The sequence below is a fragment of the Ciona robusta genome, chromosome 2, assembly GCF_009617815.1.
Source record: "Ciona robusta chromosome 2, ASM961781v2".
In the NCBI taxonomy this organism is placed as follows: domain Eukaryota; kingdom Metazoa; phylum Chordata; class Ascidiacea; order Phlebobranchia; family Cionidae; genus Ciona; species Ciona robusta.
In genome coordinates, this window is record NC_143236.1 from 9,432,808 (window position 1) to 9,444,718 (window position 11,911).

An 11,911-nucleotide genomic window follows, 5' to 3' on the forward strand; every position below is an offset into this window, starting at 1 on the left:
TTGTCTATAATGTGACGTGAGATCGGTTGCATTATGACGTCATAATGGATCAATATCGATCAATAGAGGACGCTGTTTCGATGCGAATGAAGCCATTATGACGTAGTAGAGTCGTAGACAATCTGTTGGAAGAGGGGGTTTGTTTGCTCAACAATGAACATTATGACCTAACAAAAGTTAAGGGTAGATAGTTATGCAAGTTTATGACGTAATAATAGTTTATTACGTAGTAATGATAATGACGTAATAACAACAGTTATTGCAGCGTAGGTTTGATTGTTTTAAGTTTTTGTTTGTTACGTCACAATGGAATATGGAAGGTGAGTCAGTTCGACTATGATGTCATATTTGTAATTATTATGACGTTTGGGGTTAATGACCTTTATTAACCCGTCGTGTTTTCACCACACACACGTTGTTATATTATTTTAAATTAGTAAATAGATAAAGTTCAATAAACAAATGAATAATTTTGTCGCTATATCCTCTTTTTTATTATAAGAGAATTAGCAACAACGGTTGGCAAACCACATAGTTATGTTTCATTTAAAGATAAACCTCGTAACTTAGTTATCTTCTTGCCCACCTTAACCGCACAGATATTTATCTCAGCGTAAACTTTGAGCTCTCATTGGACGATTTCAACGACGAAGATCTCAGTGACATCATAATTGATGAGGATTCAAAACTTCATTGTTACGTCAACGATAATTTCAAGGTGGGTTGTGATGTCATCATTGTAGTTGTGATGTCATTATGAAAATTAATAATGTTTCTATGTCTAGGTTACGAAACGAAGAAGTCAAAAGAAGAAAAAAGTTTCAAGTGACGCCAGGTGTGCTATTAATCTATTATTGCATTATTTTTACCCAAATTGAAAAAAACGTTGCCCAAAAATAATTTTTTTTAGTAACTTTACTAATTTCAAAAGGAAAACCATGCACATGTCGTTTTTGGTCATGTTTGCCTAAAATGAATTGTTGTAATAAATACCGTTTCACTAAAAGTGAACTTTCAATCTGGTACGTCATTATTGCCCAGCTTCCTGTTTAACAAAGATTATTTCCAGCCACGCCCCCAAGCGACCACGCCCACAAACGTTAAGGTTCTTTGCCGCCCCCTTGCGGCCGGGTCCCCTACCCCCAAAAATACCCGAACGGGTAATACCCCAGGTTGAAGGTAAGTTAAGACACCGGAGTTATAAAGTTGCCTCGCAATGCGGGGTAAAGCATAATGGTTATTGTATGCTGTTAGCGTTCAATGTAACCTGGAAAGCCAGGGAAATTCTTGCTTAATATTTTTTTATATTAACTATGACGTATTAGTTTCTTTATGTTTATTGAGGTCCCCAACATTTGAAAATAAAATGTTTGAACCAAAATATTCAAAATACAAAATGTTTAAATTATTTCTTTGGTGTAAATATTAATAAATAAAATGTCACTTGAGTTGTTAGCATTTAACACAACCCCCAGGAATCCCCATTAACCCCCAAATTCCAACACCTAACATCTCCATACAACGAGATCAATATATGACGTCACAAACGCATGTGATCTCCATTATGAATAATGAATGAACCCTTTGTTTCGTAACAATGGAGACAATCAACTTTTAAAGATTCTAAAATCTTTCGATTATGACATCACAGTGACCATTGTTACATCACAGATGTCAAACTCAAACAAACACATTGTGATGTCACAAACAACAACACAATAAACAATACGAAGAATTCCGATTGTAACCAAACAAGCGAAAAGGTAAAATATATTGTGATGTAACAATTGTAACCAGTATTGCATGAAGAAAAAATATGGAAACAATTTTTTTATTTGTGTATAAATGGGGGAGTTGTTTCCCCATCAACCCCCCTAGTTACGCCACTGATTTTAAATAAATTGAACTGCAGACAAAACATATTCGCGAAGAATCGACAAAACCGAGATTTCGACGTTCCATCGCCGTGTGTACCAAGTATGATGTCACAATGTTGATGTTACGTGTTGTAACGTACCTCATGCTCGCTGTCGAGTTACAACGTATGTTGCTTTTTAATTTGGAACAACGGCTAATAAGTGTTTTGCCTAATGGCACATAATGGTAGCAGCATCAATCCTTAAACCCTGTACCCTTGGGTCTTGATTATTAATATTCTTGAGTTGATGTGGTGTACCTCATGCTTGCTGTCGAGTTGCATGAATGTCCCAGTTCGCTCGTTTCATGAATAATTTATAAGATGTTTATGTCAGATCAAATACGAGTGAAGATATCGTTAACCTCACATCTGTTCGTGAACAACGACGACATCGATGTCCGGGGTTGACCAGGAGCGCCTCCGAGTGGTGTAAGTTGTTTATGGGGCGGGGTTCAGGGTTGTGGGTGAACATTTATCCTGGCGTGGGGGGAGCAACAACAGTTGCATCAGAGTGGCTTATGTTGTGTCATAATGACATCATGGTGTTTATCAATATGACGATATACGTAACATTAGGGGGGAGACCCGGGACAGGGGTGACGTCTTATCTTATAGATCCACAGTTTAATCAAAAGATTCCCCATGTTTGATGAATATAAGCGTAAATTTAACAATGTCCCCCAGATTTTAAATATGATATATAACCATAAACCCCCCAGCAATAGAAGATCCCGACAAGATTGAATATTGTTACATGGATGGTGAATTAAAGGAACAAACACATTCAGCTTTGTTTAAGTTTGTGCCACGACACAAAGATGAGATACAACTAGAGGTAAAGTACATTTATATAAACCAACATTTCAAGAAAAGTATGAACAAAAACAATAACTTAAATTATTATTGATCAGTTTTTTCATTTTATTGCAAACACACGTGACACCTGCAGGTTTGGATAGTCGCACAGCTGTTTAGACATATGTGGTTGATTGAATTCTTGTTTTTGCCATTTCAGCACTCTTGTGCTCTGAGTTAATAAAATGTGATATTTCTGGCAGAATGTTCTAAAGTTATTTCAGATCAATTTACCAGGAAGATTGTTTCCAGATAAACGATCCCCTCTGTGTGGAAAACCAAGCGGATGATTTTTGGTTCGAGGGAATCAACATGCGGACGGGTGAAAGGGGGGCTTTCCCTGCTTATTATGCTCAAGGGGTTGGGGAGGGGTGCGACGATGTGTCAGGTGGGTATGTGGGGTTACTATCCTATAACTCTGGTTACTGGGTGTTTGTTTATCTCTCAATGTTGTTTCGTTTAATTTACCTTGTTGAGAAGTTGGGGGTCAACCAGATTCGGCCGATCACTCCAACACTAAGTCAACAAAACCAACTTTATTACAGAATTCAGCGTCCGAGAGGAAAATTGTGAGAAATTTCATCTTTATTTCCTTGGATCGGTTGAAGTGTCGTCGCATAAAGGGAACGAGGTTTTGTGTCAAGCCATGCATGAGGTGGGGGGGTTGTAACTTATAGTGACGGGTATTTATGTTAGGCGGGTCGGGCATATTGAGGCATGTTGCTGCACTGTTGATAAGTATTTGTGCGTCACATCCCAGCAATAGTTATTTGTCAATCTGTAATTCATGACGTTAGTGACGCAACTACTGTACGTATGGATCTTAAACCATAAATATTTATGAAAAATTTTGCCATGTTTGATTGACTAAAATTGTAAGTCCGGTGTCATTGGGATTTGCCTGTTTATGCGATGTTTTTAACATTATCAATTTACAAAAATTTTGCATATGTTGTGCAAAACTAAAAGATGTCACTTTTTTAAAAGTCTTGATGTGTCAAATCTTACCAAAATTCTTAAGTTGTTGCATTATAACTCAGGTGGCCCAATCACGACGCCACACGCTCCACACTTCGCCCCCTGCTTACGTTTGCTTACTTGTCAACCATCATGGTATAAAGATGATGGACCAATCGCTCATGAAGAAACGATCAGCATCGTCGTGCGATGTCAATAAAACATTCAGCTCAAGTTCGAAGGTTGGTAAATTCTACTCTGGTTGAATTTAAATTGTTTATCCTAGTGGGCAACCATGGTTGTTATAGTTGGTAACTTGTATCCTCCGGACTTTATACAAACGCACAATCCATTGTACCGCGCCCATATTTATAAAACAACCCAACCATTACATCAGGTCCGAGAGAGAATCCACTTCTTTCAGCTCCGAAACGTCTCCTTCTGCGGTCACCACCCAAAGAACGACAAATACTTTGCGTTTATCACCCGTCACCCCGATGCCCCGTCACGCTTTGCTTGCCACACCTTCGTCTCCGAAGCCTCCGCACGCCCCCTAGCGGAGAGTGTTGGTCGAGCGTTCGCAACTTTTTACCAAGAGTTCCTGGAATGCCAACATCCTGTCGAAGATATTTATATTGAGTGATGTCGATGTATTTTCAACAAAACTCAATATCCATTTATTTCTTTGAATACGGTAACGAAGATCAAATTAATTAAAACAGTAAAAAGGAAAATAGCAACAAAACAACAGTTGCTGACATCATTGTGTTCTGTGACGTCACTGAATTAAACGACGTCATTATGTTGGTTGACGTGATTTTTTTTTATAAAGAGACATCGCTATAATGAGATTCGAAGTGACGTCACCTGTTGGTTTGCACTTTTAAGTTTATGTTGAATATTTCGTGAAAATAAATTGTTTGATCGAAAATATTTAAAATACAAACAATCGTGTCGAACTCCCCGTGTAATTATCAATAAATATGGCGTCACTCCAGTGGTTAGCATCTGAGAGAAATTTTCGCGGGAATTTAAAATAGAAATCTTAGTTTAGTATTTTGGGTGAAAGGTTTCGGGGGCAAGTCAGGTTGTATAGCTGCGTGTCACGGCTTCATTTTTATACAGTCGTCTCCAGCAAAAGTTTTACAGCTTCAGGGCCGTATTATAGAACTTAAGTTACAGGTTGTTTAACTTTCTACCGTTTTACTGTGAATGTATTTGTTTGATAATGTTTGTTTTTGATTGGAAAGAAGTTTATCTAACATGTAGAAAAAAAAGAATAGAAAAAACTGCCAATGATCTTCTCCTTGAAAATCGAAAAAAAAAGAAAAGATTTCAAATTAGGAATCCAGGCATAAGATATCTTTGCTAATCATAAAATATCAAGCAAATCTTCTAAAATAAAACAAACTGTTGGCAGTCTGCTTATAATTTCGTGGAATCTTGAAAGTGCTGATTCATTGTCTTACCTGTGAAATACCAAAACTTTCTTTTTTATTTCTGTTGCTTTTGTTGTCCTTTTGGTATTTATTTATTTCATGTTCTGGTAATTTTTTAAGTTTGTTTTTTTAAGTTCCTTTATGTTGCGTTGTGCACAACTGTCGCCCCTCGCTTGTTTTCATGATATTCGTTATCTGGGTTGAAACAAAGACAATTGTGTATTACGCACGAAAAAATTTCTCTGAAATAAATCCTTCGTTCATATTTTAACTTTCCGATCCGGTGTTAACCCTCGTTGTTATGTAGATAATAGGTTTAACTGTGACATCATAATATGACGAACTGTAAACCTGAAGTAGCAACGAAAACATTTTACGGGAAAAACGTGAAATATTTGTCGCCTGTTCAACGTGGAGGGGTGTCGGCACCCGACATGGGGTAAGTTGGGATGTGCATGGGGCAAGTTGGGATGAGCAATTTTTGTAAAACATATTTTGTTGTATTAATGTGATTGAAGACTACTACACATAGAAATAACATAAACCAAAATATTACTTCATTCTGAACCTTATTTATAACGAGCATATACAATCTTAATTATGACATCATAATGACTTTTAGAACACCAATTGTTGACACGGATACGAAACTGGCCGACCAAGGCACAAAAATTTACAAGGAAAACGTGAGTTTGGTTTCGTTTAAAATTTACTTATTAATTTAACCTTTATGTGACCCCACCAGACCCCTCCGAAGCAACAGAGCGCGAAGAAGACCCCTAAACCCCCAACCAACAAACCCCCTGTCTCACCCACCATAAGTTGGGCTCCAAACTCACTTAAAAAACAATTCACTCGAAAACCAAAATATTCCTCCGTTGTAATAAAGGGGAAGCCCCTCCAACCAACCACCCCTATCCCGCAGTCACCCCTAACCCTACCCAAGCCCCGGGAAACCCCTTTTCCCCCAACTTTAGAGGGGACTCCCCCATCCAAGTACGCTAGGATTGAACGACAAACTCGGGTAATTTATTGGAGAATATAATTTTTGTTTTTTGTAATTTTTATGTTGTTGATGACATAACAGTTTTGATTGTTTACAGGAACCCTCACAGGGGTCACCAAGGGTCAAAGGTCAAAAGGGCGACGAGGATTCCAAGAAATTATTCCCAATATTTACTCGAGCGCGACGATCGTCACCATTGTTTGCGGCGAAAGTTAACGGTGAATATTTATTATAAAGATGTCTTTCGGTCGGTTGTTTTGTGATCGTAAAGGGCCAACCGTTACCTCTGCTATACCTTAAACAGTTTATTGTTTAATGAAAATTTATCATGATTAAAATTATGATTTAGATAAAAGTTCCCAACTGTATCGCATTTCGTTATTTAGTTAAAACAGTCTAACTATGACATCACAGACAGCCCGGGTAATCACGGCAACTCGTTGTTGCGCAAGATGACATCATCACCCAAAGAAAGTCCGAAAGTCCAACTCATCATCGACGCAGGTGAATGTAGGGATAACATTGGGGGTTGGGGTGACAATGTGTTAGCACCCCAAGACTAAACTGGGATGTAAAAATTTTGCAACTCCCATGTTTTGATTTACACTTGGTAACCACACCCATTGACCCGTTATACCACGCACAGGACAGAAGAAGTTTGGCGCCACCCAGTGTAAGGTTTGCGGAATGGTTTATGCGGTCGATCATCCGCATGATCAACATCAACATAAATTACATCATCAACGATTCAATGTTATATTGAGGTGGGTGGTGGAATATATCTGTGGCTAGAATCTATTTAAAGTTAAATTTAAACTCTTCCGGATTTATTTCTAAATATTCTTACATAAATTGACAACAGCATTTACTTAACCATGAATCACCCCTCCCATTAACCCAGGTTCCCAAGTTGGAAAAACGAACGAACCGTCGCAAGCTACGTGGACGGAAGAATCGTTAAAATCCTTCCAACGGACCCAAAGTTTGCTCAAAAGAAGGTTAGTTTCCCAGGCAGTGGGGCCAAGGGGTGTAACTCCCGACAAATCATGGGGAATACAAAGTACAACTTGATGAAACAACTTATCATCTTTTCTCATGTTCCGGCAATGTCTACTACTGTAGTTGTTGTCTCAATATATTCAATAAATTAAATCATGAGGCTAAAATTAATGTTGTTCTATAAAGATAAAAAAGTTTCTGGTTCTAAAGGAAATTGCAGAATATCCAAATAATCACAAAATATCTTAAGGTGGAAGACATTCTTGAATTGATCGACAGCGAGCTCGGTTTCAGTCAAAATATATCAACGACGAGAGTTTCGTATTTGTACGTCAGCGATCAACAACAGGTAGATATATCATAGAAATAGTATATTATACAAATCATTGGATGTTTAGGTCGTGCCTGATGGTAGAATCGTTTAACATCGTTTGTAATGTTTACTGATCACCCGGTTTATTGCTGTATCTAATGTTTGGTTACCAATGTGTCGGATTATAAGATATCTATGTTTGCAGGTCACTGGATGTTTAATCGCTGAACAAATTAAACGGGGATTCCCCCTCCTTGAAACGATGACATCATCAGGTATGATGTCATGTTCGTTGCAATCCACCCCAGTGACATGCGGTGTATCGAGAATATGGTGCCACGCCCCACACAGAAAAAGGGGCGTGGCAACGAGGCTCATGGATGCCCTCCGGTGTTCGTTTGTATTAGGGGAGCGACTTAACATGAACCAGGTGAGGACACCTTGTGGTTGGCATTCATAGATATCTTGTTATCAATGTTTTTAAGATAAATATCAACAATAATACAAACAATTTGTTTTACCTTGTATATTCAGATATATTTTATTTTTATTCAACCAACATTAACCCCCCCCCCTCCAGGTTGCCTTCTCTGACCCAACCATCAGCGGCAAATCTTTCGCAACCAAATATTTCAAAACTCCCCATTTCCTTACCTACAATTGCTCCACCTAGTGAGTGAGGTCAGTGGCAACACCCCCACCACGCCCACTTTTATTTTCAACTTTTTAAGTTTTCACTTTTTGTGTTTGTGACATACTGTGTTACGTATTAGCAGAAAATAAATTTATTTGAAAATATCCATCCGCTAGATGACGCTGAAGAGTCGCTTAAATATTTTATTTGTTTGAAAATTTCCTACCGCTAGATGGTGCTGCAGGGTAAAACAAAATGGCGGAGTATTGGCGCGAAATCGCGATTGTAAAACATGGCTATTGTGACGTCACAGTCGCTATTTTTCGTTAATAATCAACTTGATTGTTGACCTGGCGTTTTCTCCGCTGGGGGGCGACACAGTTATCTCTTGTATGTGACGTCATCACTACGTCATAATGGCAATTGTCATTTAATATTTACCAACAATACCTAGACAATCCAACTGTTCCATCATTTATGACGTAACAATATACCATTGTTGACTCATAATGGACGTTTATCGCGTCGATAAACAATGGAATCGAAGCCACGCCCAAGATTTGTTCTTACACGCGCTCCACGCGACTATTATGACATCACAAACAAGCCATTGTAAATCGCGTTATCAGGAAATGTTTGCTTTCCTAATTTAAACATAGAAATATTATAACTACGGTCACGTGGTCTAATATACGTCACAATTACGATTAACAAGGTAACAATCGATTGTTTATGACGTCACATATGGAATGTTGTGTAACAATGCCCCTTATCTTATATTGTTCGTTTATTGGACAAACAATGGCGATGTCTTTGGCGCCGATTTTATCGAATCCATGTTTCGGGACAATTAGCTACTGTGATGTCACCATTACACTTGGTTTGTGACGTCACATGGGATTGTGACGTAATAGGTCCGTGTCGAATTGAAATTCAAGATTCTTAGGTATTGTTACGTCACATATGTCGAGAACAAGCGTATCATTTGATCACGTGGTAATCGAACCCTCTGTGACGTCACAAGTGATATTCAACGTGGGCGGTCAAATGTTCGAGAATCGAAATAGTATCAACTTTTAATCCGCTTGGAGGCCAGATTAGTGACGTTTGTTTTAGAACGCTGTAAACGCGATTGACGCGACGATGATCCTTTTACTCGGGATTGATGGAACAACCGCTAGCGTCGCTGCCGGGACGAATCGCTTTTACGCGAATTAATATTCGACAAAATATCGATTTGTTTAAGCGCGAACAATCGCTATTGTGACGAAGCACGAAAATCGCTGCGACCGCGGCAAATATTTCCCTCTGTGACGTCACATAGACCTCTATAAGCGAATTTTCGGCGAAAATAATTTTTGTTGAAATTGAATTAAAACCCGATGTCATGCGTGTGGATTGCACCTAAGGGCACCTGGCAGGCGTATGCGGTCACGTGGGTGACACGTCACGTGATTATGACGTTTAATATCACGATGAAATGATGTTTCGATGTTGTATATTCGACTTTCAACTGTGAATATGATATCATAATGGGGGTTGTGTTGTGGATAAGTGGCGTTAGATCGGATGCCCCCAGGGTCAATACATTCAACATTAAACTTGGCATGGAGATCGTATAATCCGGTTTGACAACAAACAACATAAACATCTTATAAACTCCGGAACTTGAATTGTTTTCGCGTTCAAATGAATCCCGTTTGTTACGTCACAAACATACGGAACGATACAATTAAAAACTTAATGGAAAGTGTTTACGTCACAAATAATTATTGTGTCATGCTCGAAACCGTTATGTGGGTGTTGTGACGTCATAAGCGCAACCGGAAGTGCCCTACGTCATCAAGAATCGGTGTTTTTTTGCAAATTGGGAATCTTCCATCGAAGTTTTGAGGTTGTGTGGTAAGATGAGGAGATTAAATAAAAGAGAATAAGAAGAGCAAAGAGTGAGAAGGGCGCGTGGCCGAGGTTTCTCATTTTGCTCCTGACCAATCAGCGTCGAGGAGTGGTTTGGTATAAATTGACGGCACGCGACACTCTTGTGCCAGTCCCACTTCTCACGTCATAATGAAAGTTATTCTCGCGTTGTGACGTAGGGTTTTGTGATGTAATATTTGAGTTGATGACGTCATAATAACTTAAAATTCTTAGGTTTTGTTAGTTTTGAACAAAAATGGCGACCGGAAGTGACGAACCGCGGTCGAACGCGATAATATCGATGCCGTTCAACAACAGATGGAAGGAGGGAAGTTTGGGGGAAAATAACCCAAACTTCCGAGTTGAGATTCGGAGTGGGGCTGGGGGGAAAAACCCCACCAGTGTAGCGAGGCGAAATGCACGGGAACGACGAAGGATTAAAAACGTGAATTCAGCATTCGACGAATTGAGACAACATGTGCCTAATGGTGAAAGAAATCGGAAGAAGATTAGTAAGGTATAGGGTTATTGGTTTGTTTGGTAAAGGTTTGTTGTAATTAATATTCACACCGCAGGTGGATACGTTACAATCTGCTATCGAATATATTAAAGCATTAGAAGAACTCGTGCGTAACCGGAAGTCCAAAAGTGACGTCATCAATAAAGAGAACGCTACAACGTCATCGAACGCTATGACGTCACAAGACGATGACGTCATGTTTGTAAAGGAAGCTGAAGTGACGTCACAGAAGAAAAAAGATTCGAAATCTCCGGTAGCGTTAACGGAGTCTATGCTAAAGGCGTTTGACGTCATGCTGCAAAAATGTACGTCACAATCGAAGACAAAAGAAGATGATGACGTCATAAGGATGGATTCGACGAGCGACAGCGGTTTCTCCGAGATCCTCTGTGATGTCACAAGCGGCGGGGAATCGATGACGAATTTGCCGCCAAATATTCCAGAATCCCCGATCTTACAATCGAACAATTGTGACGTCAGTTTTGAATCGTTGCAGGGGTTTCCCCCAAGTTACAACCCCCAACGTTTTACCCCTTACCCCACGTACATGGGTGAGTGGTCCCACATGCCCCCTACCCCAGGGGAATTCCCCCCAGTAGACCAAATTACCCCAACCCTTCAACTTCCGGTTGGATTTTCAAACGATTTTCCCGCCAATGACGCTGATTGGTTAAACCACAATCATTTCTGATCACCACGTGACCTTAACCGACCAATCATAGCCCTTCACTGCCTTGCTGCTTTATGACATCATCAATCCGCTTTGTGACTTAATAATTTTTATTCGAAATAAACTTCCATTACCGCGCGCGTCTATTTGCAACAATGGATAAAAAAACAAACAAAGCGACTATTTGTCCCATAATTACGTCATAATGGTGAAATATCAATAAACAATCGAACCGCGAAACATCTTACTTCGATTGTTTGCTTTGCTTGGGCATTATCACGTCACTATGCCCATCACTGGCACACGCCTATTGTGACGTAACAAAGCGAAGACCTTTACCGCGATAATCGCTTGGGCGTCTACGTAATAATGGTTTCGCGCGATCATTCGAATTATTCACAAGTGTGATTGTGACGTCACTTATCATACGCGATCGATTCGATTGTAACTTCATTATGACGTCACAAGGTGGCAGGTGGAATTCGAGAACTTGGAAACAAACACCGCGATCACCGCGATTATGACGTCAAATGTTTAAACAATCGATGTCTGCATATTTCGACGCGAATGAATATCTTAGAAATCATCGTAGATTATTTTATAATGTCTATTATGACGTAACATTCGATTAATAATCGCGCCTGTTTGAAAGATTCTTTTGTTTTTAATAAAAATTAAAACTT

The 11,911-nt window shown here is 39.3% G+C and overlaps 3 protein-coding genes across 4 annotated transcripts; all 3 read left to right on the forward strand.

Annotated features, from left to right (window-relative positions):
* Positions 1-108: 108 nt before the first annotated feature.
* Positions 109-4,689, forward strand: LOC149741002 (C-Jun-amino-terminal kinase-interacting protein 1-like). Of its 2 annotated transcripts, none has more exons than XM_089871943.1 (12): positions 109-320; positions 600-718; positions 786-835; positions 1,070-1,179; positions 1,672-1,763; positions 1,913-1,977; positions 2,253-2,347; positions 2,638-2,753; positions 3,026-3,161; positions 3,319-3,428; positions 3,814-3,972; positions 4,128-4,689. In XM_089871943.1, exons 1-12 carry the CDS (start codon positions 314-316, stop codon positions 4,371-4,373), a joined length of 1,305 nt encoding a protein of 434 aa, XP_089728069.1. In that variant the 5' UTR covers positions 109-313; the 3' UTR covers positions 4,374-4,689. The 2 variants fall into 2 exon arrangements, with proteins under 2 accessions (XP_089728069.1, XP_089728070.1); XM_089871944.1 differs by having other exon boundaries at positions 613-718.
* A 134-nt stretch (positions 4,690-4,823) lies between these two features.
* LOC149741003 (N-acetyltransferase ESCO2-like) lies at positions 4,824-8,285 on the forward strand. The gene is made up of 10 exons (XM_089871945.1): positions 4,824-5,608; positions 5,792-5,855; positions 5,915-6,193; positions 6,273-6,393; positions 6,590-6,679; positions 6,822-6,939; positions 7,077-7,173; positions 7,425-7,523; positions 7,693-7,917; positions 8,068-8,285. Exons 1-10 carry the CDS (start codon positions 5,505-5,507, stop codon positions 8,158-8,160), a joined length of 1,290 nt encoding a protein of 429 aa, XP_089728071.1. The 5' UTR covers positions 4,824-5,504; the 3' UTR covers positions 8,161-8,285.
* Positions 8,286-10,153: 1,868 nt separating this feature from the next.
* On the forward strand, positions 10,154-11,366 carry LOC149741004 (uncharacterized). The gene is made up of 2 exons (XM_089871953.1): positions 10,154-10,555; positions 10,614-11,366. The coding sequence occupies exons 1-2, from the start codon at positions 10,295-10,297 to the stop codon at positions 11,247-11,249; spliced, it is 897 nt and encodes a 298-aa protein (XP_089728079.1). The 5' UTR covers positions 10,154-10,294; the 3' UTR covers positions 11,250-11,366.
* The last annotated feature ends 545 nt before the right edge of the window (positions 11,367-11,911 follow it).